Source organism: Molothrus aeneus, chromosome Z (assembly GCF_037042795.1).
Source record: "Molothrus aeneus isolate 106 chromosome Z, BPBGC_Maene_1.0, whole genome shotgun sequence".
Classification (NCBI taxonomy): Eukaryota; Metazoa; Chordata; class Aves; order Passeriformes; family Icteridae; genus Molothrus; species Molothrus aeneus.
In genome coordinates, this window is record NC_089680.1 from 18,616,493 (window position 1) to 18,643,278 (window position 26,786).

At 40.1% G+C, this 26,786-nt stretch overlaps 2 protein-coding genes across 9 annotated transcripts; one reads left to right on the forward strand and one right to left on the reverse strand.

The window, feature by feature from the left end:
* Positions 1-1,382: 1,382 nt before the first annotated feature.
* RMI1 (RecQ mediated genome instability 1) lies at positions 1,383-6,676 on the reverse strand. 2 transcript variants are annotated; one of them, XM_066569288.1, is made up of 2 exons: positions 6,570-6,676; positions 1,383-4,199 (listed from the first exon to the last, which is right to left on the reverse strand). In XM_066569288.1, exon 2 carries the CDS (start codon positions 4,169-4,171, stop codon positions 2,288-2,290), a length of 1,884 nt encoding a protein of 627 aa, XP_066425385.1. In that variant the 5' UTR covers positions 4,172-4,199; positions 6,570-6,676; the 3' UTR covers positions 1,383-2,287. The 2 variants fall into 2 exon arrangements, with proteins under 2 accessions (XP_066425385.1, XP_066425386.1); XM_066569289.1 differs by having other exon boundaries at positions 6,532-6,628.
* An 84-nt stretch (positions 6,677-6,760) lies between these two features.
* Positions 6,761-26,786, forward strand: HNRNPK (heterogeneous nuclear ribonucleoprotein K). 7 transcript variants are annotated; one of them, XM_066568807.1, is made up of 16 exons: positions 6,761-6,867; positions 9,312-9,390; positions 9,487-9,565; positions 10,430-10,540; positions 11,850-11,906; positions 13,412-13,455; positions 14,339-14,411; positions 14,899-15,027; positions 15,999-16,127; positions 16,577-16,884; positions 17,250-17,304; positions 20,181-20,231; positions 24,052-24,073; positions 24,151-24,233; positions 24,672-24,841; positions 25,599-26,786. In XM_066568807.1, the coding sequence occupies exons 3-16, from the start codon at positions 9,518-9,520 to the stop codon at positions 25,630-25,632; spliced, it is 1,314 nt and encodes a 437-aa protein (XP_066424904.1). In that variant the 5' UTR covers positions 6,761-6,867; positions 9,312-9,390; positions 9,487-9,517; the 3' UTR covers positions 25,633-26,786. The 7 variants fall into 7 exon arrangements, with proteins under 7 accessions (XP_066424904.1, XP_066424906.1, XP_066424908.1 ...); XM_066568809.1 differs by lacking the exon at positions 6,761-6,867 and adding an exon at positions 7,043-7,140 and having other exon boundaries at positions 9,487-9,566; positions 10,443-10,540; XM_066568811.1 differs by lacking the exon at positions 6,761-6,867 and adding an exon at positions 7,043-7,140 and having other exon boundaries at positions 9,487-9,566; positions 10,443-10,540; positions 14,914-15,027.

The window sequence follows — 26,786 nt, forward strand, 5'->3', positions numbered from 1 at the left end:
TGAATTCCTTTTCTTGTTGGAAAAACTATGCAATATTTCTCATTAATTCTAAAAGCTTGAACACAGATCTGGAAACCTTATACACCAGAAAATTGTACTGAAATATCTGCACAGCAGTCATGCTGTAAACAGCTTTATTGAGTTCTTCTTGCTTGCACTGGACCACAGGCATGACAGTGGCTTTCCAGAGATCACATGTTGCAAGTGAAGACAAGGACAATGGGGGAGGAGAAGAAGAAAAAGTCAGACAAGTAACATTGCCTTTAAGATGGGAAGGTGGGGGAGGGAGGAAGATAACAGAAGGTACATGCAATTATTGTAGCAGAGATGGCTAAATATTAATGCAAATGCAAAAAAAGAGGGGCAGGTGTGACTTCATCATCTAAACCAAACACAACACTTAGATTTTGCAGTTTGAATAACATGACTCTTGCTTTGCACAAGCAGAATAAAAAACTATGGATTATTTGTGCTATTTGAAGTCTGAAGACTCCTATCCTCTTACATGCTAAAACAAAAACTTCAAAGGAAGTTTCCTAACTCATTATAGGAGAAATATTTCCACAAAACAGCATTGAAGGTTTACAGTCAGCTCTATTAACATCTAAAAGGTTTACATGAAATGAAGCTTGGTCAGTTTCCTACTAACAAGCAATTTTTTCTGAAACTGTAACTCAAGATCCAGTAATGTAGGTTCCAAACAGGCCAAAGCTTTTGCTGTTACAGTTTTAAACAATGTACTGCTCCCAAAATCCTCAGAAAAGAAACCCAGAGGTGGCTCATGAGGTTTTTAATTTCCTCAGGTTCTCTTCAAAGTGGGAGGGGCAAGGAAAGAAAGGGACACAGGGATGGTTGTCTTTGTAAAAAAAAAGCCTAAACTCCCTTACACCTCAAGCATAAAAACCCTCAAGATGTCTCATGCTCTACCTTCCTCCATTTTTACCTTACTTGGCAAATCATCTCTAGTTTTCCTTGAGTCTTAAAGCATGGTTCTCAATTTGGGATTGAGCAGTAAGCTATACTGACAACTTGTCACAGCAAATCTCAATGGCCTAACAGACATTGTTCAGAGAAAGAAAAGGCTTTGAAAAAATATAATGACGGGTCATTTAAAAAAAAAAAATTCCTCTCCCAGTCACCAATTTTACATTCTTTGCAAACACTGCCAATGCTGGGCAGACTGCTCCTGTTCCCCTATTCCTGCCAGAATATGAATTCTTCTGAATCGACAGAGAAGGAACCCAACTCAAGCCAACCAACCAAAGGAAAAAACAAACAAAAAACCCCAAGACAAAACAAACCAAAAAATGGGCGAAGGGAAAAGAATGGGAAGAAGCAAATAGAAGAACAAACAACTTAATAAAATAATTTCTTATACTCTATACACTCAATAAAATATTTATTTTTCTTTCAAAGTGACTAAGCAGCATCCACCAAAATTTAAATGAAAACTTTAATATATTATTTTAGAAGCAGAAATTTAAAAAAATCAATCAAAATTAAAACCAGCAATAAGTATACTATACAACATGTGCACAGCAAAAATATTTGACTGCACATGTAGTCAAGTAACTATAAGAGTTAATGAATGAGTTGCCTCTGGTTTCAAAACTACTAGCAATGATTAACATTAATGTGACAAAAATAGAATCCCCATATGTTATAGTAATTTTCTGCTAATAAACACCTTAAAACACTTGGCTTTAAGTTATTTGTAAAAATATGGAGGGTTTTAAAATCTCCTTTTTTCATAGGATTGGATTTTTTTCCCTCACACCTGAATATTTAGAAGACAATCTTTCATGTCTCTATACTTTAGGTTTTTGCACAGTGAATATAGATTTGAGTCTTCAGATTGGCATAGACAGAAGGGACTGTATTTGATTTAAATTTATTAAACTGATTTTCTCCAAGAAAAAACTGAGTCTCCTGTACCTTTCTTTTAAAAATCAGGTAAGTGCCTGAAAAAGTAAAATAGCAAGATGGTTTGTTCATTGTTATACATTTATTGACAAATTCTGCTACTCAAGATTACCAGTCTAGAATGCGCAGGATTTTGCAGAATGAAAAGGTGAAGACACAAATATTCGAAATCTTATTCCAATACTGTCACCATACAAAGCAATCTGCCCAGTTTAGCTCCAATGAGTCATCTCTTTGTCTCACTTTTACATTATAATTACTGATAAAAGACACACCACTTAACTTGAAGTTTAACTTTCAAGAATTCTTCAAGGGAAATCTGACTTTAACATTTCCTAATCTATAGTCTGGAATTTTGCACATATTATTTATTCAAACGTTTCTTCAATTGTTCTAGATGCCTAGCATCAGCATCCTGGAGAATTAATACAGTAGCTTTAGACTGAAATGGATTAAACTCAATGGTCATCAAACAACAAAGATCTATCAGCTGCTTTTGACATTTCTCTAAACCATCCTTAAGTTTTAGACGTAAAGCAGGATCCTTTTTCAACTCATTAATCTCGGGCACTGAAAAGCCAATGAAACTTGTCAGAATATCATCAGCAAAGTCTACTTCAAGATAAGCAGAGCCATCAGAAATTTTTGCCTTTATACCCCAGGACCCATTGCTTTTTGTGAGGTTTCCAGTGAGAGTGACAATAAAACATTTAACTTTCAGAAGTCTAACAGTTTCTGGTTTTTTTGCAAGGAGAAGGGAAATATATGTGAAAGGTGGAGAATCTAAATCTAAATGTGTCTCTACTGCCTTGCAAGGAAACATCTGTGAATCAGGTCTTTGCTGACCTCCTTCTGGATCCATTTTTAAGGAAAATACAGGATCATCATTTAATACCCTGCTGTCAGAAGTGTGTTGGTGTTTACATCTGCTCTCATCTAGGTCTGTATAATTCTGCCCCTCTTCAGGAGGAGTTTCCAAAGAAAATGCTGATGAACTGCAGGTCTGATGTAAGCCCTTGTGCGGCAAAAAGTTACTAATGCTATTTCCATCTTCATCAAATATTGTTCTTCTCATGTTCTTTTCGTTGCTGATAGCTTCCCTGGGCTTATCTCTTTCATTCACATTGTCTTCTTCACCAGTGCCATTTAAAGATGAATTGCAGGAGTTTCTAGATGTATGTGGAAGTCTGCCAGTAATTAAATCGATGTTTCTGTTCATCTCCACTGGTGGCACATCTTCCATCTCTCTTTGCATCTCTTCTTCCAGAAGAAAGTCATCTTCTAACGGAAAGTCATTTAAAAAGCCATCAGCATATTCTACGGGAGGTGAAACTTGTTCATCTGAGTGAGGCAAAGGACTTCCAGATTTTTGTAGCAAAACATTTCCATTGTGTGGACTCAGTGAACCTGAGGCTGTATTAAAATTGTTGCTTCTACTACAGTATCCACTTTCTAAAGATGTTATTTTGTTTAAAGTAAATTCATTATTTTCATCAAGGCTGGCTAAAAGCTCTTCATCTGAAGGGCCAAGAGTTTGTTCTAACTCATCCACAGGCCTTGAAAAAATCTGTTCATGTCCAGCTTGTCCAACAGAATTAGGGTTTTCAGCTTCTCCAATTAATCTAGCAAGGACTCTTTCCTGACAATAATCTTCAAGAAGAGCATCAACTTCACCACCCAACAGTTTCACATTTTCTGGTTTAAGCAGAAGAACTCCAAGACGATATGCAATATTGCCCTGTACAGTGATTTTTGTTCCAGGAGGAAGATTACTGCAGAGAACGGGCACTGGTTGATACTCCATGCCCTGAATTTGATGTACGCCATCTGTTAATTGCAGCATCAGCATTCGAGTCGGCTTTGCTTCCCAGGGCTTCTGAAATGTCTGAGTACTGGCTGTCACTTCTTCATTTACAGTGCTTTTCCCTCTTAGCTTCTGCAACTGAGAATATGCTGGCTGGCTAACATCCACCAGTGAATCAATCTGTATGGAGAAGCAGCCTGATAACTCTCCTTTGGGAGTATCTAAGATGCAGTTAGGCAAAATGGGATATTCCAAGTCTCTCAGATCAGTAAGAAGCCATTGCTCAAATACCTGCTTGTTAATCTGAGCTTGACTTAAATTACTACCACTATTTTCTTCCTGGATCCAATTAATACATGCTTCCAGCCACGCTAAAGGAACTTTCACGTGCCATGTGGATGAAAGCCAGGTTTCCACTCTTGCAACAATGCTAGACGTAGACATTTTCTTTTATGGTTAGATACGGAATTCCCTAAAATTGAATTCAAAAAGACATTTAATCTTCTGACAAAAACTGAAATTATTACAAGTTTCATGCTTATATTGCATAAAAAAATTTAAATTAAAAACACTTCTACAGACAAGGAAATTCATAGGCATTTCCAACATTTAACGTTTCAATCAGCATAGAACATATGTGCAATTATCAGCATAAAAGTTATGTGCAAAATATAAGAAAAGCATGGAGACTTATACAAGCAACCACACTTTTCTGTTTATTAAACTAGAAACATATAAATGAAACTCTTTTCTTATAGATTGAAAGTGAATGGACAAAAAACCCAAACCATAAGAGCAATAGGTTTTAAAATAGATTTCCTCTTTTTTTATGGTATTCTTTCTGTTAACACACAGCTTACTTTAGAAATTGACCTGGGATGTTACTCTCCCACTTCACCAGCACTGTTAGGAACAGAAGAGGATCTATAGAACCAAGCTGAGGTCTATCAACACCTATGTCAGAGGAGTGACTTTCAGTCCGTGACTGAAAGCTTTGTACCGACAACAGAAAGCTGGCTTTGAAACATTGTTATCTGGAGACCCAGTGCAGGACTTGGCTGCATAAGTGCCAAGTCTTGGCAGCTATCAAGGACATCAGTGGCTAATAAACTCTAACTCCTTGTTAGTTTAGGAAGTAGTTCTGCACAAACAGAGTAGAACAGAAGTATTTCAGTTGGAATGGACTCTGAACGATCATTTAGTCCAAGCACCTGAAAAATTCAGAGCTGACCAAAAGTAAAAGCACGTTAGTAAGGATATTGTCCAGATACATCTTAGAAACTAACAGGTTTAGGGCATCAGCCACTTCTACAGGAAGCCTGTTTCAGTGTTTGATCATGCTCTTAGAACTAGAATAATTCAGATTGGAAAAGACTTCCAAGATCATTGAGTCCAACCTCTGAACACCACTACCATGCCAACTAGATCATGGCACCAAGTGCCATGTCCAATCACTTCTTGAACAATTTCAGGGATGGTGACTCCATCATTGCTTAAACACACATTCTGTGAAAAATTCCTGATGTCCAACCTGAATTTCTCTTGGTACAACCTAAGGCCTATTTCAGAGACTGACCCCCAGCTTACAACAATTTCCTTTCAAGTAGATTGTGGAGACCAATAACGTCTCCCCTGAGCCTCCTTTTTTCCACCCCTGCTTCCTCAACCACTCCTAACACCACTTACTCTCTCGGCCTTGCACCAGCTTTATTGTCCTTGGTAAAGATATTATTCCTCTTGTCAAGACTGAACTTCCCTGATGCAGCTTTGAATCATTCCCACATCTGTTGCTGGATGAGAGGAACACAGCAGCATTCCCTCTCTAGGTCCCCTGCCCAGGGAGCTGTACAGAGCAATGAGGTCACCCCTGAGCCTCCTTCTCTCCAACCCAGACAGACCCAGAGCCCTCAGCCCCTCCTCACAGGATGTGCCTTCCAGCCCTGCCACCAGCTCTGTTGTCCTCCTCTGGACCATTCCAGGACCTTCTTCCCACCCTTCTCAGAGTGTGGGGCCCAGCACTGCACACAGGACTCGGGGTGAGGCGCACCAGGGCTGGATCCAGCGGGATGATCCCAATCCCAGCTGGTGATGCTGTGTCTGCTGCACCCCGGAATGGGGTTTGCCCTCCTGGCTGCCCGGGCACACACTGCTGGCTCACCCTGAGCTGCTGCCCACCAGCACCCCCAGATCCCTTTTGCAGGGCTGCTCTACACACACTCCTCTCCCAGCTTATACTGGTGCTCAGCTTTACTGCATCCCAGGGGCAGAATCTGGATTTGTTCTTGTTTAATTTCTTGCCACTGATAATTACCCAGTGCTCCAATCTATTTCAGATCCCTCTGCAAGGCTCTTCTCCATCAAGAAAGTCAGCAGCACCTCCCAACCCAGTATCGCTAGCACACCTGCTAATGATGCATTCAAATCCTGCATCCATATCACTACTATAAATATTGAAAAGATACCAAGTTGCCTAACTGCGCATGGATCATATTCAATCCCTTAGAAAGGGCGACCGAGTAGCTCAATCCCTCTACAGGACACAACGAAAACAAAACCTACACTAAGAATATTTAAGAAACCCCAGGTGTGGGTACTGTTGTGTTTATTGGGGTATTTTTGGCCTTTAGAGTGAACAAAAGAACACCCTGCCTCCAAGCTCTCCCCAGACGATCCACCACTCGGAAGATACCGCCTAGTTAGTCCAAGCAAAACCCCAGCTTTCAACAGAGGAGGTGAAAGGGCTGAGGGAGGAAGGGAAGCAGAGGTGGGGGGAGGAGGAAGACCTGAATGAGGACACGCCGCACCTCGCAGCTCCTCGGAGGGGCCGAGAGCTCCAACTCACCGGGGCGAGCGAGCAAACGAGCAAGCGGTGGCAGCGCGGTGGCAGCGAGCCGGCCGCGGCTACCGCCGGCCTGAGGGACCGGGCTGCGCCCGAGCCCGCGCTCCCCGAAACCGCCGCGAGCACCCACCAGCCAATGGGAGGCGTGCGTGGAATCATCGCGAGAGTCTCGCTACAGCCGGCACCAGGGTGCACGCACAAGGCGGGGTTTTAGGGGCCGCCATTTTCTCGCCTCCTGGCCGCAGCCGCTCCCGCTTTTCTGGGCCGCCCGCTCGCTGCCCGCGCCACTCCCGCAGCCCAGGTAGGAAAGGCAGACCAACCAGCCGCGGCACGGGTCTAGCGGCGCCACCCTTTCCCCGGACCCGTCTCATCCTTTTCCTCACGGAGGGCGGTGCGGGTCGCGGCGCCGCCTCCTGTGCTGACGGGCAGCGGCTTCACCCAACGAGGCGGCGGCGGTGCCTCACGGAGGGCGGTGGCGGGGCCAATCGCGGGTGGCGCTGGTGGATGTGTGCGTCGGAGTCCTAGGCTGCTCCCCTTTCTCTCCCGTACGCGGCGGGGCCGGCGGCGGCCGCAGGTACGCGCAGCCCGCGGCGCCGTGCGGCCGGGGCCGGCGAGGAGGGAAGGGGGGGTGGGAGAAGGACACAGGCCGGTTAAGGCCTTGTCTGGGCCGGTAGAGCCGCCGATGGACTCCGCTTGGCGGCGCGGCGTGACACAGCGGTGCGAGACGGCCTGTCTCCTGTCGTGGGGCCTCAACCGCCAAGGGCTGCCGTGGCCATAGGTCTTTCGTGGGATTGGCGGTAGAGCGAGGAAAACACTGCATGGAGGACAGTGGTGTGTGGCCACTTCGGCTATTGCTGAGGGTCTTAAGGTGGCCTCTGTCCCCGTTGCCCCGCGGGGACAACGCGCGTTTCGCAGCACCGGCGGGTGCGCTCCAAGGGCAGGGGTGCGGCGGCCGCTGCCGCCTTCCCGCGCCCGCCCCAGGCAACTGTGCCTAGGGAGAGCTTCTGTGGGGGATTATGATGGGGGCAGCGAGGGTGCTCCGGGCCGCGGCCTGCGCGGAAGCGGCCGCAGAGGCGGATCGGGGGGCGGAGGCTCCGCATCGCGACCGCGCCGCTTTAGGGGAAGGGCGGAGTGCCCGTAGCACTAGGGCTGACCCTGCCCCGCCCGCTGCGCCGGGCTTAGAGCCGCCGGGCACCTCCTTTGTGTCCGCTCGGGCCGGGATGGGTAACGCTCTCCGCGGCCGCGTGGTGGTGGCGGCGGCCCTTCCGCTCCCGGCTCCGCCTCGCAGCGGGTTGGCGGGCGCCATTTCGGAGGGCGCCATTTCCGTTGCTCCTCCGCGGGGGTGCCGCAGCAGCGCCGCCGCGCTCGCCCCTGTCCCCCCCGCGCTGGGCGGGCGGCTGGAGTGGGTGAAGAGAGGGGCAGGCGGGAAGCCCCGCTGCGCCTTGGAGGCGCTCTGACGTTCCTCATCTCTTAGGTCTGTGGTCGCTGGTTCCACCTCTCGTGTGTGCTTTAGCCCTTCGGTGTTCACAGAGAACCTGACTTTATTAGTAATGTGAATGCCCTCGATTTACCTAGCTGAGCAAGATTACTGAGAACACATGACGTATGGGGAAGCTTGACTAGGAGAGACTAAGCCTCGAATGGTAACTGCAGCTGATCACAGTTAGCTCCCCGCCGCCTTAAAATTCTTGGGATAGTTGGAAGTAGATTAGCCGGTGTCTGAAAGGGCTGTTTCACTTTGTCCATGTCTTCCTTACCGCCCGTCCACGTAACAGCGCAATATTGGCAGTGTCTTGTCTGAGATCCCGCTATTACTAAACTTGTGCATGCCCGTTAGTCCGCTTCAAATACGTGGAAATGCCGGCATGTGTTGGGAAGACAGAGCCTGCTTTTAGCCCCTACAAGCCGGGCAGCAATTACATAGTTGTCTGAGAGTACGTTTAATAAATTAGAATCAGCTTCTTCCCCACCCCCATTCCCTCTCCGCCGATTATGGATACAAGAATGAGTGCCTGCTGTTTGTTGAGGCAGTGGAAGTTAATGGAATGCAAAGGGAAATATGTGATTGTTCGGCTGTATTTGTAAATCACATTTTTAATGATAGTAAGTTGAATTTCTTTTAATTTATGCTTCTCGCTAATGTGATTTAGTCCCTAAAAGCAGGTCACAGACTGTTTCAGAAAATTGTAGTGAAGTAGAGGTGATTTTGGAGGTTTTGGGGGGGTGTGCATGCAGTGGGTTGTATATAACTGCAGAGGGTGATATTTTTAAAAAGACGTTATTTTAGTGTAGTTGGAAGTTGTCATTTTATTCATCAATTATAGTTGAGAGGAACACATGCTCAAATTCGTGCTAGTAGAGAATTTGTAAAACAAATGCTGATGATTATCGTAACAGGAATTTTTATTAAGTGTAAATAGTGTTGGCCTAAATAGCAGGACCAGATTTTGGTGTAGTGCCCTTTAGAAAGAGAAACCAAGGCACATATCTTATAATGTTGAGATTATGTGGTTACTTGAAACTTGTGTGTGCCCAAGAAGTGTAATTCAGACATTATGGGTTTATGTAGGTCTACAGATTTCACCTTCAACTTCTCTTCATGGTGTGTTTGGCTTGGCTATGGTTTTTCTTTTATAAGGAAAAAAATTGCAGCAATAGTTTAGGTCAACCCTTTGGTTTCTGACTGTAGCAGAATCAGACTCACAACGTGGGAAGACTCACAACTGATTTATGCTGTTTTCATAGGCTCTTGAAGCAATAGGCTGTTGGATTTTGATCCCGCCCAGAGTACTTGAGTTTTTGTCAGCAAGGATATATAACAGCGGTAAGTTCTAGCAGCAGGCATTTATTTTTTTCACTTTAGCATGAGGTACAGTTTGTCTTTTTACAAAAAAAATGTACTGTCTTTATTTTTCAACAGGTTTTGCTTGCCTACATAAGAAAAAAAGGCAATGGAGACTGAACAACAGGAGGAGACCTTTACCAACACAGAGACAAATGGTAAATTTTTTAAAGGACTATTCGTTTTTAGAAAGACTCTCTTTAAAATTTCAGTATTTCAAAGAATTTTATAATGATTTACCTTTACTATATATTTGCATCAGCAGTAATTTTGTGTTCTGCATTGTCTTCTATTTTAATTAATGTATCTTTACACATGCTTTTGAAGCATAAATATATAATCTTTCTGTTAATATGTTTTAGACATGAGAACTGAAAGTTATTACTAAATGTTGAAAAATATTTCATAGGCGTATGAAGAACGTGAATATGTATGAATGCTATAGGGCATATCTGTTCATTGCATTTTGTTCATTGTAACAGTTACATGCAGGGGTACGAATATATGAAATATTGCTTAAGAGCTTAATGGAAAATTTCTTGGGAATTACCAGGGACGTTTGGGCATTATTGTTGTTGATTCGTGCCATTTTTTCCCAGAACATTTGAAGTGCTACTTTGCTGTTGTTTCACCAGTATTTCAGTGTCGGACAAAATACATTTGAGCTTTATGCCTGAAAGGTTTTCCCCAATTGAAATTTTAAATAAGTACTAAGTGGGTGATGATCCGCTCCTTTGGATGTGTCTAAAATGTCGTGAATTTCTTACTGACTATGTGCAGCATTCTCATTTAAGCCATAGTTCATAGATTTTTAGATGCATTTTCAGTTGTTAATTAGTAAGAAAGCTGTTGACGTGAAGACTGGTTTCTGTGCTGAGGATGCTCAGAATAGAGCATTAACTGTAATTAGTTTTGTGCTAATAGGAATGAATGTATTAATAGTACAGAGCATAAGTTTGGCATGTGTTCCACTTCATTATGACTTAGAAAGTTAAATAAATGTTTATGTTTCCCCCCTATGGACCTCTCTACAGGCAAACGTCCTGCAGAAGATATGGAGGAAGAGCAGGCCTTCAAAAGATCTCGGAACACTGATGAGATGGTTGAACTGCGCATCTTGCTTCAGAGCAAAGTACGCTTTTTTACTTTCTTCGTGTGTAGCATTGTTCAAGATGGTGGTGACAAAGTGTGTGGTGAGATGGAAGTGTAGAGAGATTATGTGCTTTTTTTGAAATGAGGTAACAGATTAATTTTCAGTATATAGGAATGGTAGCTGTAGGTGTATTGCAATGGAATTGTCCTCCAGGTTCTCTTAAAAGGGTAAGTCCCTAAGCATCAATACAGGGTTTATTAAAAATATATACTTGCAAAGAAGTAGGGCAGTAAAGAGTCTAAGATACATTTGAGTGGAGGGTAGCTATTTTGGGGGGAATGACTGTATATGAGTCTTTGAAGAAGAAGGTTTTTAGAGGATTATAAATAAGTGCTTTTAGATTAAATATGTGAGATGAGAACTTAAGATTTTAGTAATTCTCTCAAATAGATCTACTAAACTTGGTCAACTATATCAACAGGAAGAAATGTGGGAGTAGTTCTTCAGGGATTGCAGTGATTTTGTTGACAAGTGTAAATAATTCAAGTTGCTGTGTATGAATTTTCTCTGGTGTTTCCAGTTGCTACAGATGATTTATATGTTCTGAAGTATCTCAGTCTTTGGTGTTGGTGTGAAAGACTGTTGCCTGAACTCTGTGTAGCATTTCTGACCAATAGCCAAGTTACGTGGAGTGTAACTATTAAATATTAAATATGTGGAGTGTACCATTAAATATTTTGCATCCCTTTAGCATAATGTGTAATAAAAGCAATATTTTTTGTAGAATCCTTGAAAAAACCTGGTAAAAATGTGGTTTTCCTATTCCTACTTTTTACTGTTTGTCAGTTTATTCCTGTTAATGTTGGTGGCTTTAATGAAGTTGGTGGCTGTTAACATTAATTTCAGCCTTTTTCAGTTTATATTGCTTTGAGAAATTAGTTACTTTACTCATGTGCAAAACAATACTAGCCCTTGAAATTATCAAATGTTTGGAGCTTAAAAGTGGAATTTGCAAACATATTCCGTAAGGGGGAAAAAAAAGATTAGATAATGGAGGAAATAGTTGTCCTGCATTACACTCATTTAGTTTGGTGAGAAGTTCAACATGGGCAGAATTGCCTAAAACTTCTCTTTAGAATTGAAATATTAATGGCAAAGCTGAGTTATCTTTCTTTGTGTGCTGTGTTCTGTGGTTGTAAGAGCTTTTGGTAATTTTTTTTAATGCCAAAATGATGCCTCCCCCCACCTCTTAAGCCAGCCAAAATAGATCTACTGTTTTTAGTGTTGAGTTCATAAACTTAGTCTGTACTGAGTTGTCATAATGTAACTTCTGAAAACTGTTTTCCAGAATGCTGGAGCAGTGATTGGAAAAGGTGGCAAAAATATTAAAGCACTTCGTACAGACGTGAGTATATATGAGTTTGAACTAATTTAACACTGCTTCTTTCAGAGCACTACATCGAAAACTTTATTGCGTGCATTTCTAGAAATGGGAGCAATTCAACTCTATAGACATCCAAGTTACAATCCATTTGTATTGATTGTCAGAGTAGATAACAGTTCCTCAATTTCTGTTTCAATTAAAATCCAGCCTGATGCATGGGAGGAGAGGTTTATGTTAAATCTCTTCACTTTTTAGTAGGATTCTGCTAAATTACACACTTGAACATGAAGTGAGTTACTATCCTAATTAAAAATATTGACAAAACTTAAACTCTTAATAATACCATTCCCCATATGTGTGCATCAGTTATAGTACTGCTGAAACCCTTGCAGGTGGTTGGCTTGGCCCAGTGATAAAAGAATTCTTTAACTTCCTTCAAAAAAGCAAAATGAAGTCACCCATCCGTTCCTCAACAGCTTGCACATGAAGCACAAAACCATTAATATTAAGGTTTCTTGCTTTAAATATGAGTATAAAACACTAAAGGAACATTGTATTCTATTACTTGGAAGTATTTTTAAATGGTCATGACTTAATGCCTTTTCACATTTTACAGGGGGGTTGACTCTGGTGATTGGACACATGCTCAGCGTTAATGTTGTGTATTTATAAAACTTGGCAACACTTCTTAAATTTCATTCGTTTACACTCCTGTACTTAACATCAGCTACAATTTCAATGGTTTTTCCAATCAAGACTCTGTCCAGCACAAGATTTGGCAGTATATCATTACAAATCAGTTCCAACTGCGTTCATAAACTACTGCAACTAGAGTTGAGATTTTAGTTGAAATGGTCAGGAATCATACATATGCTCTCTAACTTTGGCAACTAGTTGTTCCTCTTTTTTTAGGGTTTTTTTTAGTCGGGTTTTTTGTTTTGATTTTTGTTTTGGTTTGGTTTTTTGAGTAAATCAGTATGTCACCTATGTCCAGATAATTTAGATTGGTCTGGATCACAAACTCCCGATTTGCCCAAGGTTCTAGTACTATCAGTCTCGACAGTTTTTGCGTCTACCCTCAAGAGCCAGCCTGCTACTGGAACATCATTTATTGAAAATAAATAGTAGTTTAGTCAGATCAAGAGACTCATTTTTAAAGTCCATACTGTTAGGCCACAGTCGGTGTAGCAATCCGTTATTGTGTTAGCCTTCAGAACAACTTAAGCTTGTTTCATTAATTGAGAGTAATGAGTATAGTTTGTATTAAATTAAAATTTATTGCTTTTCCCCCTTTTCCCTCTCCTTGTTTTTTTGGCCATATATCTCCGTTGCCCATGTACTGGATCGACTTGCCCCTGCGTTGCCCACCATGACGTTGGCCCATCCGCCCCTGAACGCCCATGTGAAAACCCTGGTTGGCTATGCCCAAAAATGTGCTCGTTGCCAAACGGGTACCATACTTGACAACTTCCGATTGAATACCCATGCCCAATGCCAACATCCACGAACGCCAATGACCAATGCAGTACAATGCCAGTGTTTCAGTCCCAGACAGCAGTGGCCCCGAGCGGTATGTCCCAACAGTTTATGCCTCACTGCCTGAATAGAAAGAGAGAAATGTATTTTATTACCTGCCTTTGATATAATTAAATAGTATCCCCTTATAGACGGTGTATTGTTTTTTTTCAAGTTTTCTGTCTTATTTTCCCCATTAAGTCTTTTTGTCACTGAACTTTTACGTGAGTTGCCCACCCAAACAATCCACTAATTTTATTTCAATGGAAGGAGCACAGCTTCAAGTGTTGCATATTTGCTGCATTGTAAATCAGATTGGTTCAAAATAGTCTCTCGCTCTGTCTTTGTGGCCCACCTTGCTCCCCTCAACATTGCCTGTTCATAATTATTTCTGATGAAGTGCTAATTCCGGTTCGCTTTCCTTCACTTCTCATTTGTTTCGTCTTTTTTTTGTCTTGCATTTGTATTTGTTTTCTTGGAGGCCCCATTAGTAATCTGAGTTCCATAACCTTATTCCAGATACAACGTTCACCACTTGTATATCCTCACATTTAAAATGAGAAGGTGTGCCAGTTCTACGAATGTAATAGCGAGGGTATCCTATTTAGTGGTGGCGGGGAACATGAATATTCACTTCTACTTTTCAGTTCTGCGTCAGTTTCTTGCCCGCTTAATTTGAGCCCTTCCAAAAGCCCATTCTGTCTTTCTCTTTCTGCAAGACCTACCTAATCTTAAATTTCTCATGCATATATACTGGGCATAAACAAAGATGCATGTGTTGTAAATTGAGCAAACAGGTTTACTTTAAATGGGGAATACTTGTAATCTCTTCTTTGTAGTAAATCTTGTTAAAATGTTGTGCGTGATGATAAAAAGAATTTACTTCTATTTTTCTTTTCTACCTTCTCCATATTGTCTGTCATTGTGGCTTCCAACAGCATCTTGAGTATAAGTGCAGATATAGAGACAATTGGAGAAATCTTGAAGAAGATTATCCCTACTTTAGAAGAGGTATTTATCTTGAAATTTTCTTCTGTTTAGAATGAAAAGATTAATTTTTGAATAAGATTGTTCTAGAGTATTTACTACTTTTTAAACACAGGAAATTAGAAAAGTGAAAAACGCCAAAAGCCTTTTAAAGAAGGATTATGGCTGTCATGTTGGCATTTTTTGGGTAGAGGGCAAAGTCTGTCATTGTTTATTAAACTAACATTTTTAACATTTCCCGTTTTCCAAATAATAAGTGTTGCACTTTTTGATGCCTTCTTAAGTCATTATAGCAAGCGGTGCAGTGTAATTTAATAAATAATGTAAAAAATAGGGAAAAGTGATACTTCACATTGAGGTGAGGTGTTTAAATTGTTGTGGTTGTATCAAAAGAAATACACAACTACAATTCGGCAATAAATTAAATTGCCCCATTCTGTTTATAAAGAAGAAGCTTAAAACCCCAAATGTTGAATTTTTGTGAATCATCTTTATTTGCTTCTCCCTATATGCATCGTATTTACAGTATCAACACTACAAAGGCAGTGACTTCGACTGCGAACTTCGACTTCTTATTCACCAGAGTTTGGCAGGAGGCATTATTGGTGTCAAAGGTGCTAAAATTAAAGAACTCAGAGAGGTACTTGCTTTCTGCTATTCTGAGATTTCATTTTGTTCAATAAGCAATGTTTTCTGTTAATAAAGGGTACATCTAAGTATCTGCTGTGTGGTAATTCCTTCTCAATGTGTTGCATACATGCTTTTGATGTTGTGGGGCAGAGAAGTTGCAATTTCTGTGGGAAGTTGCAATTTTCTTGCAGACCCTCAGAAGTAATGTCAGTGGTAGGGCAAGGAGTTGGTTAAACATATTTTTGGTAGAGTACTGTTTTTAAAGAAAGTATTTTTACTTCATTTTATTACAATTGTATTCATTTCTCCTTTTAGACCAAACTGCTGCATAGTGTAGAATTATTTGTGTGGTTGAACACACAAAACAGCTGAGAATGAAACCATCTCCACAGCAGATATACTGTGGAAAGACTTCATGCTTGCTTTTGTATTTTTTCATTCTAACTCCTGGAAGACCATATTTTTTTAAGTGAAAGAGTAAGATTCTAAAAACTTTATGGTCTCTATGAACTGAAAACCCATGGTTGAGTATCTTTGCATTGTGTCAGGCAGTTTCAGGTCAGTTCAGGTATAAGCCAATACTTGTTTGCATGGATTAAGACAAGACAACTAGACATAATCCTAGCAACATTGCTGTCTTAGCATTCAGAGCATGTTTAATTTGGAAGCTAATACAGCCTGTAAGCTCACAATGGTTATGTGGTCCTTTTTCTAATACTTAATTAAAAGATGCATCATAGCTGCATCATAATTAAAATAGGAGAAAATTGGTTTTTTTTTCTTCTTAATACAAAACTTAGAGCAGTGAGATCTTTAAAATAGGTAATCTTGAAATTTTGTGTGGTAACTCAAAAGCGAGCATGCAAAATGAAGTGGGTAGGAACTTAATTGTATTTTGAATCTATTTTTAAAATATTGTAATGGTTTTATAAAGTTTTTAAAAATATATTTGATAATCTTGGTTTTTTTTTTCTTCTGCAGAACACTCAGACCACCATTAAGCTCTTTCAGGAGTGTTGTCCTCATTCGACTGACAGAGTGGTGCTTATTGGTGGGAAACCTGATAGAGTTGTTGAGTGCATCAAGATTATCTTGGATCTTATCTCTGAGGTAATGTTTATTAAATTTATTCTTTCACTGGCATTCATGAATGTTTTAGACGTTAATGGGATGAAAAATGGTGTCTTTCAGTTTGTGGTTTAAATTTAGTACCTCATGCTTTCCCAGCAGCAAATGATGGACAGTTACGAACCTTGGGATCTGTTCCTGTTGTTTAGAATTGGGGTACACCTCATGAGCAATTTTGGTGGTACTGGGCCATTTATGCTTTGCATGTGATCAGAATGAAAAATTCGAAGAGGAAGAAAAACAAAATGTGTCTGCCACATCTAAGTAGTTTTACTGTCATAGTTAAGTTCACAGGAAGCACATCAACATCTCCTTTCTTGGCAGCATTGTGAAATCAAGAACATGTTCCAAATGCATTGTGTTAGTAATTAAATATGCCAGTTGTAATATAAATATCTGATTTGGGGAATTGTTTTGTTTGTTTATATTAGTCTCCAATTAAAGGACGGGCCCAGCCTTACGATCCCAATTTCTATGATGAAACGTATGACTATGGTGGCTTCACAATGATGTTTGATGATAGAAGGGGACGGCCAGTGGGCTTTCCAATGCGTGGAAGAGGAGGTTTTGATCGAATGCCCCCTGGTCGTGGTGGACGACCTATGCCTCCCTCAAGAAGAGATTATGATGATATGAGCCCTCGCAGAGGACCTCCACCACCTCCACCAGGTCGTGGTGTTAGAGGTGGCAGCAGAGCTCGTAATCTTCCTCTTCCTCCTCCACCACCTCCTCGTGGCGGGTAAGTTGTTGGATAATTATAAATATAAAATATAGGAGATAATAGAACTCATGTTCTATATCTGAGTCATATTCATATTTTCAGTGATTTTTCCATGCTTCTATATTGGTAGTGATTATGCAGGATTGAGCCTGTATTAGACAAGAGTATTTTGAAGTATACTGAAATTTAATTACCTGCTGTGATGTAGTAAGTTGCCAGGACTATAGTCAGTAGTTCTGAAACTTCTCTTATTCAGTACTTGATTAGAGTAGTTTGATACTAAGTTTATGTGAACCCTGAATGGGAAAATTCAGATAAGAATAAACAAGCTAGCTTATAATACACGTAACACAATTAAAATACTACTGTCTTTCTCGTTTTAGAGATCTGATGTCCTATGACCGAAGGGGCAGACCAGGAGACCGTTACGATGGCATGGTATGAGTTTAAAATTTGCTCTGTTGTGTCCCTAAATACAGTTAGCATGCTGAACTACGTGCACTTTCATGCGGGACATACGTGGTTCTTATAGTAAAACCATATGTTTTGTCCATACAAATGGTCCTCCTGTGGATGAATATTTGAGATGTAAATGGTACTCTTTTGTTTTCTTTCTTTCTCCCTGTCATCAAAAAGATTCAGTGATTTTGATTGTGCTCAGGTCTGTAGGTTTTCTTGAACTGGCCATCTTTCAGATTTTTTTAATCAGTATGACATTCATTCTTGTCAGTTACTAAACTGTTCTTATCTCAAGCTGTAAGTTTAACTTTTGATTCTTGTCCAGTTCCACTGGGGTTTGGTTGTGGGTGTGTGAGCAAGCAGCTCTGTAGTGCTTAGTTACCAGCTGCTCTTAAATCACAACAGAGGTGGATATCTATAGTAGCAATATTCTTTTCTCCTCTGGCTTTGTTTGGCACCTTCTTTAAGATAACAGGTGACACATTTTTTTTTTCTTCAAAATCAGTGTAGAAGGTAAAAATGAAAAAGAGCTATGAAGTGAGCTACCTAAATGGGCTTCATATGAACTCCTTGGGAGTTACTGGAACTAAGAGTTACTGGAGCTCCAGATTGCAAGAATGCCATATGCTTATTAGTAATAATAAAAGGAAAGATTTGCAGTTACAAATATTTGCAGTCACAAAAAAAACCCTGTTTCCCATGCTAATCTACATGCTAAGAAACTGGAAGAATGGAGAAGTACCTCTCCAAGATTCCTTATCTGTAATGACATGTTTTCAGGGCTAAGGTATTGTGTTCTTCTGTTAGCAGCTTATAAAGCCTGTGCTAGAGTACATAAACTTAACAGCCTGCCCTTCTTTGGGTATTTGGTTGAGCACAGTCTTACTTAGCTTGACTCTTGGGCAGTAGTTTGTTCTAATTTTGTTCTATTTTTATTCAGTTCAGCTAGAAAATCCATTTTAACTTAGGCTTAGCCTGTCAGGTTGACCTTCATTTTATTGCTATGAGTTTCTATACACAAGGGAGGAATTTCTACTAGCTTGGTTTCTTTCATGGGAAAAAAAAAAACAATTTCATTTCTTTTCATAGTGAAGCTGCTTATAACTTTGGCTCCTTTGTAACCAAGTGTTATAGCCATTGAAGTGAGGACTACTTCCCAGCAAAGATAGAATTTAATTTCTAGTTTTAGTTAATCATGATCCTAATATCCTAAATTGTGTAGGCAGAAATTTCCACACTGAGCACGACATCACAGTTTCAAGCATTATGCCAAAAAGTAATGTCCTCCTGTGCTACAAGCATCAAAAATTGTTGTGTAGCTAAAAGTTTAAATGAAACCAATATTACTGTGGTTTGTGATGGAAAAAACTGCTCTTAAAGAGTAGAAATGCTGTTTTCACATGAATTCTGTCCTACATAGGTGTAATGAAAGGCAACAATTGATGAACATCTCAAAAATACTGGAAAAACTTACTGTACAAAACCAATTTTTTTTTGCCAGTTCTCTTTTTCACTAAAGGCAGAAAGATGGAACAGTTGACAGTCTTTAAGACTGGATGCTGAACTGTGGTTTTTCCTGTTCCAGAGATATGACAGAGCATTGACAGCTTTGTAAATGCTGAGATGAGAAAAACCCATTTTGATTTTAAAAGATGCGTAAATTTCTCTTGGCATACAGATTTAATCACTTAAGATGCTCCTTGTCTGTTAGCCTGGCTTAAAGTTGTAGTATAAGTACATACTGCTGTTTAAATGCTCATTTGACTTACAGTCTGTTCTGAAGCTTTTTCTCCAAAGTACAGACTTGTTTATCAGCATATAGAAATGTAACTACTACAGTGTGTAACACTCCAGATCGAGTCCTGCGTACCATAAGGGCTATGGTGATCTGAAAAATCCTGAGTTCTGTGTATTTTTTAACACCCTCATTATCAGGAGCATGTAAAAATTAGTAAAGGAAGAATGTATGACAACTCTTCTATTTATTAGTGCAGATGCCGGAAGGAAGTAACAAAATTTCACTTTCCTAGGTCACTCTTAAAAACTAGAAAAACTTAGTACAAAAAAATTTGACATCAGTTAGGACTCCATGCAGGGGTTTTTATTATATGTCAAAGTTAAGCTCTTTGCCTTATCCAGCCCATCTGTCATCTGGTTTCTGTTCCAGTTCTGAGTAGTGACTAGCACTACTCAGTGCTGGTCTGCAACGTGAAATATTATGTATGCCAAGACACCCTGGTTCAGAAACTAATTTTGCACAAATAAACATCACTTGTTGAAACGGTAAAATTCTGAAAGAAAGAAATGCCATATATCATATGTTTTAGAAACATAGTTAAGTTTCTAATGTGGTTAGGCAGTGGTAGATTGTTAGTCTACTTGCTAACAGGATGAGGTATATTACAGTAAAACATAAGAAGCAGTGTCCTTCCTGCTTAACCTGCAGTTGGCATAATCACTTGCAGTTACTTGTTTCAATCTTACTAAACCTTTTTTAGTAGATAGCAGAATTAATACATGTAAAAATATAAAAAGTCTTTCTGGAAGAAAAAAGAAGGCTTAAGTTTTGCCTTGCTTCTGAGTGAGAGGAAAAAGTTTCTGAGCTTCTTAGTGAGAGGAAAAATCTGCTAATACCATAGAAAGAGAAGGAAAACAAAAGTTGCCCATTTAGAGTTGCCCCAAAGTAAAATTAAAAGCCAGTGAGTTCTGAAAGTAGTCTAAATCACATAATTTCAAGTCTTTGTTAATGGTATAAGGGTTTCTTTATACCACTTTGCATTCTGTTTGGCTGCAACATTCTCTAAAAGTCTGTATGACCTGGATTTCCTTTCTTCCTCTAATGTTGCGTCTGGAAGATGATGCAGTGTCATGTGGATGCCTGTGATGACATGCAGCCACCAGAGTTGGTGAGTGTTTTCAGCCTGTTTTGGAAAACTGCTTTATTGAATGAATTCAGTGATAAAGCAAATTTAAGAGATTTTGAGTGTAGTCCATGGCAACTTGTGCCTATTAAAATTTATAAAGCCATTCTTCTGACTCTGAATTTAGGGGCAGACTTAATGATGTGTCCTTTGATGGCAGGTAATGTTAATAGAAATACAGAATTATGAAGCAGCCTGGTGGTGAGAATAGAGGAGCTTCTCTGTGCCTCTTTTGCCTCCTTTACACAGTATTTTCATTTGGGTAAATGGTAACTTTCTCTGTAACTGATGCACCGTAGATGCATCAATTTATGATTTATGTTTTGTTTTACTTCCATAATGTTGTGGGATTTTATTTCAAGCAGCAAATATTTAAAATAGCTTCTCAATTATTTGTGAATCAACTATGTTTACCTATCAATCTATTTGAAAATGTGTCATTTGACTGGATAGGTTTTGGGATGTTATTGCAGAATTACAGCATGATTTTGGTTGGAAGTAACCTTAAAGATCATCTAATTCCAGCCTGCCATGGGTAGAGAACCTTGAACTAGTCTGGGATGCTCAGGGGTCCATTGAACCTGGCTTTGAACACTTCCAGTAATTGGGAGTCCACAGATTTCTGGGCAGCCTGTTCCAGTGCCTCATCACCCTTGCAGTGAAAAATTTCTTTCCAACACTTAAACTAAACCAACGCTCTTGCACTTTAAAGTTGTTGCCCCTTGTCCTTCCTCTACATACCTGTGTGAAAATTCCTCTCCAGCCTTCTAGTAGGCTGCCTTTTGGAGCTAGAAGGCCACAATAAGGTCACCCTGGAGCCTTCTCCTCTCCAAGGTGAACAATTCCAGCTCTCAGACTCTCTTACAGGAGAGGTGCTGCATCCCTCTAATAATCCTTGTGGTCCTCCTCCAGACTTAATCCAGTTGATCCATGCCCTTAATGTTGAGGGCCCCAGAGCTGGATGCAGTACTCCTATTGGGATCTCAAGGCTTGACCTTTTGATGCAGCCCAGAGTAGCAACCATGCCCTGAGCTGCAAAGTACTCATTGCTGGGTCATGTCCCACCTTTCACTCGCCAGCATCCCCAAGTTCTTCTGGGCAGGGCTGCTCTCCATCTTTTCCTCCCCCAGCCTGTATTGGTACTGGAGGTTGCATCAGCTCAGGTGAAGCACCTTGCTCGTAGTCTTGTTAAATTGAATGATATTTCCTATGCGCTCACTTTCGGAGCTTGATGAGGTTCCTCTGGATGCCATCCAGTCTTTCAGGTCTGTCAACAGCACCACTCAGTTTGCATACTTGCTGCAGGTGTACCTAAGCTGTTTGTGTCATTGATGAAGACATTGAATAGTCTGCACTGCTCCTTCCTCTCTGCACTGGTCCCAGTGGAGGCCAATCTCTGAGGGACACCACTTAATGTCTGTTGAAACTCTGAGCCATTGACACTGTCCCCTGGATGTAACTATCGCTATTCAATAAGCAGTCTACAGTCTACCCGTGGACTCCATCCCTCTCCAGTTTGGAGGGAAGGATGTGGGGACTATGTCAAAGCCTTTACAGAAGTCCAAGTACATGGTACCTGTAGCCCTTTTCTTGTTTACCGATGTAGTCACTCCATTGTAGAAATTAGAGAATACATCAGGTGTTGCCACTGTCTTGAAGATGGCAAAATGCTGCCAAATTAATACTTTTTATTAATTCATGTGTAAAGTCAATTCTTAGCTTATGTACATGGCAACTGCTATAAAATTCTATTATTTTGTGGTGTGGAGAGGCAGATGTGATCAAGGAAAGGTATTTTCTTTAAAAGAAGTTAGTCCAAAAAGGTATCCTATGGCAAATACCAGCAGCAATATGTGTGTGTATGCAGTATGCTATGTGATCAGCCTCTCAGTTTAACCTTTAGCAGAGCCCTTCATTGTCTTGTATTTTGGACTTGTGAGCTCTGTTATGTTGTCTTATAATATGTATTGCTTAGTAACATGATTAGACAATACAGGTTGCTTAGAGACAGAGGATAAGCTCAACACTTTGATCTGAATAGCTTCCTTTTTGATGCAAAAAGAAATGTGATAAGGAATATTTTTTGGGAAAGTTGTTACATTATAACTTCTATGGGCCCCTCCTTGTGAGTGGATGAACTTGACTGATTACCAAGGGCCTACCCAGCTGCTCTCATGTCCCTTCCTTAGTAGAGTGAGGGGAGAAAGTAAGACAGAAAAGTCTGGCTCACGATGGAGACAGGCAGATCACTTGCTAATTAACATCATAAGCAAAACAGAGTTGGCTTGAGTAGGTTTACTGCCACTTTGAGTAACATGGTGAGAAACAGAAAAACACCTTCACCCACTTCACTTCTTCCCAGACTCAGCTTTCACTCCTTCATTCCTTACTCTGCTATTTCTCTGCCGTGAATGGTGCAGGGGTGGTAGGGAATGGTAGGTTCCCAGTCAGTTTGTTGTACCTGTCACTGCTCCTTCCTCTCTGCACTGTTCCCCTTCTGCAGTGTAGGGTTCCTTTCATGGAATGATACAGCTGGAGCTGCTCAAATGATCTGTTTCAGTGGACTGCAGTTCTTAGGGAACTGTTCCAATGTGGGTCCCCTTTGTGTGGTACAGTTCTTCAGGAACAGACTAATTTGGTGTTAGTCCTCTCACAGGGCACAAGTATTTGCCTGTGTGGCTTCCTTCTGGGCATTTCTTCCTGCTCTCAGCATAGCATCCCTCAGTGGGCTACAGTGTAATGATCCTTTCCAGTGTGGTTTTCTCCATGGGCTGTAGGGTAGTCTCCATGCCAGTTCCTGGAGCACTTTTTTCATCCTTGCTCTCTCTTGCAGTCAGTGCACATTGGGTATTTTTTACTCTTTTCTTAAATATTATCACTGAGATGTCATCAGCTTGGCTGATAGTTTCAGCTTTAGGTAGCCCCAGCCTCCTCTCAGATACCCCAGGAGTTCCTTCAGAAGTTGAATTTGAGAGAACCACATATATTTATTCTCTGCTTCTGTAGCAAAGTATAAATACATGGTTTTACACACTTAGAACACATTAGATGAAATGAGAATTTGATGTCAAATGCAAGTTTACAAATCCTAAAAATAACAGAGCCAGGAGTGCTTGTTGCAGTCATTTACATTCAGTGTATGGTAGATCAAATGTAACAGAAGTAATTATTGTCCTGATTGTTTATTCTAAGATGTAAAGGGTTTGTAGCATGGTCAGAATCAAAGGTGTAGATGTAGTCGGGCAATTTGCTGGGCAGACTTCTAGCCCCGTAACTGGAGACTGGAATGTCTTTTGAGCTGTATTTGTAGTATTAATAAGGTGGCTCTACCCTGATTTTGTATTCTAATGTTTAGTACAGATGTCACAAGTAGTTCAGCATCAGCAGCTGTCTGCAAGAAGCTGAGATGGTGAGACTGCCTTGGTAAACTGGCATGGCGGAATTCTTTGTCGTTTTATGTGTTATTCTTAGAGGATTTGATAGGGCAGGATAAGAATCACAGAATATCTGGAGTTGGATGGGACCTACAAGAATCATTGCATCCAACTTGTGGTCCTGCATGAGATGGCCTTTGGTCCAAATTGGACAGAGATTAATGAGATCTCTCCCAGCCACCCTTTTTGTTTCTGGTCTTCCATCTTTGCCTCAGGATGCCCTTGATGGCATAACACTGTTGTATTTCTATCAGATTGAGGGTTGTGATGTTTGATTAAATGGGCTCAAAGTTAACCATATAATGCTTAAGGTAAAAATGTGTTAATGAAACGTGGCTGTTCACATTGTTTTTTTCTCTTTTCTCTTACAGTTTGAGGGTGGCTCTGGTTATGGTAAGTGTTCATGTAGAACCTTTGCGTGTAGTTCATTATATAGTTACTAAAGGGCTTGATGCATACACTTAAATCAGATTATTCTTATGCAGGGGGGCGTGGTTCATATGGAGATCTTGGTGGACCCATCATCACAACACAAGTAACGATTCCCAAAGATGTAAGTAAAGTTGAGTTGCTTTCAAGTCAGGCTTTCTCTTAAAAAAGAAGTCACAGCCATTTTTCAGAATACTTAAAATGCTTGATTAAGTACTTCTAATACAAAACAAGTGTTTCTAAATTGCCAACAGTGTAATGCTTGACTGTTTGGTTTCTGTCTTCAGAGACACGTTAAAGATTTCTACTTGTGGTTAATACTCGGTAATAGATATGGTCCTTGTAACCCATGTTTTGCAAACGAGAGCTGGTTCTCCCAGTTTAATCTCATCTGTGTTTATACAATTAATACCACAGGGGATATTTTTAGGCTATAAAGAAATAAGCTCCCATTGCAGCACTTAAAACTGAATTTGTGGAAACTACTCAAATGGTGGTGTAATTTTCTAGCTTTTGGAAAGGCAGTTGTATCAGGAAATTAATGTTTTTGCTTTCTTCCTAGTTGGCAGGATCTATTATTGGAAAGGGAGGCCAGAGAATCAAACAAATACGTCATGAGTCAGGAGCTTCGATCAAAATTGATGAACCACTAGAAGGCTCAGAAGATCGGATAATAACTATTACAGGAACACAGGACCAGATACAAAATGCACAGTATTTGCTGCAGAACAGGCAAGTTAAAGCTTATTGTTGTCCTTACTGTCAAATTGACATGTATATTATAAAACTGCTCTCCTCTGTGAATCATTCTTTTAAGAAGGCAGGTTTTAAGTAACTATTTGAACCTAACTTCTCTAGTGGTAGTTCTGCCTTGATTCTCTTCTGCTCTCCATTCTAATTAAAATGAAGACACCCTCAAAACTAATCTTGCTGGAAGACATCTTAACCAAGCAGTCCTCTCATTTCTGTGGTGAAAACTGCTGCAAAAAAACTACTTGTAATAAATTACATAGAGCCTGTAGAAAATATAGAAGATTTCAGTGGATGTTGGCCTAGTTCTGTGTGGAAGACTAGTGATTTTGTTGTTTTTAGATAACTAAATTGACAACAAATCACAGTCTGCCATATGGCACAGACCATGCCTCTACAGGACAAGTTGAAATCGATTTGGGGCTGTTATGCAGCATTTCACACCTTCCTGACAGTACTTTGCCTTTTCTGCCAAATATTAACAGCTACAGATAGCATTTGCTGTATTAACATTCTGGCTGCTATAGCAGTTTTAATATCTTAACTGGAATGTTTGGCTTTAGATTACTAATATTTAACTATGCCTGAAATACACTAATATAATTGTTAGCCATTGACATTTTAAAATTATGTATTTTTAAATGTGTTAGTAATTTGTAATTTAATATGCTTTATGAATGTTGATGCAAGATGTATGGTCCATCATTCTAATACATGCTTTTTTCTTTTTCTTTTATAGTGTGAAGCAGTATGCAGATGTTGAAGGATTCTAATGCAAGATTATTTTTTCTTTTTTATAGTGTGAAGCAGTATTCTGGAAAGTTTTTCTAAGACTAGTGAAGAACTGAAGGAGTCCTGCACCCTTTTTTTTTTTTATCTGCTTCTGTTTAAAAAGCCAACATTCCTCTGCTTCATAGGTGTTCTGCATTTGAGGTGTAGTGGAATCTTTGCTGTACACCAGATGTAATGTTTTAGTTCCTTACAGATACATGGGGGGGGAAGGGCGCACGAGACTAACATTGAAATTTTGAAGTGGCAGAGAGAATGAATTCTATTTTTGTTCATTGTTGGTGGTAAATTGTACTGTTTTTCTGTAATTGTTGTGAACACCCTGCTTTATGTACACTGTATCTTACTTTGAAGGGGGAGAATGTGGTAGGTCCCATGTCCCTGGCATTTGTTGAGAGCAGTGTGCAGAATGAAACGCATTTTTGTAAGAAACATTTTAGGATTTTTAAATAAATTTAGTGAACCTATTCTTGGTGGTCATTTTTCTTCAGGTCTACATAAGGTCATAACTAAAATGGATACACCTAGTTTGGTTTTTTTTCCCTTATAAGTTAGAGTTGCTGTTAAGCTTGCTCTTCAATTTCCTTGATATATAGATGGAGTTATGTGGGGTTTTTTTGACAAATTAAAGAGATCGTGTGAAAACAATGACTGCTTTGCTGTTTGGGGGGCAGAAAGGTGAAAATATGCAAATGTGTAAAACTTGACATTTTTGCAAGTGTTTGGCCCTCTTTGCAATACCTATATATATTGGTGACGGTATATAAATAAAATACTTCAAACCTTTGTGATGTCACTGAGTAAACAGTTGTAAAGTACACCTGGTTTTAGACAGCTTGCTTCATGCAGAGTTGCTCTACCATTACTGAAAAAATTATACCTGTTTCCTGAGCTTTTGTTTGTATGAGGTAGGAGTTGCAAATTGGCAAGATTAGATATAACTGTGTAACTTGTTTTCCATTGTATGCAAAACTTCAACTTGTTTCCCAGATGTATGTTGAGTTCCCTAAGAATTATTTGTGAGAAATTAAAAAAAATATAACGCCTCTGGATATCTCATGTAATACCTTGGCATTTGTATTTATAGTTTAAAGTTTTAATTTCACTTCCTGAATAAAAACAGATTAAAAAGTTTAAA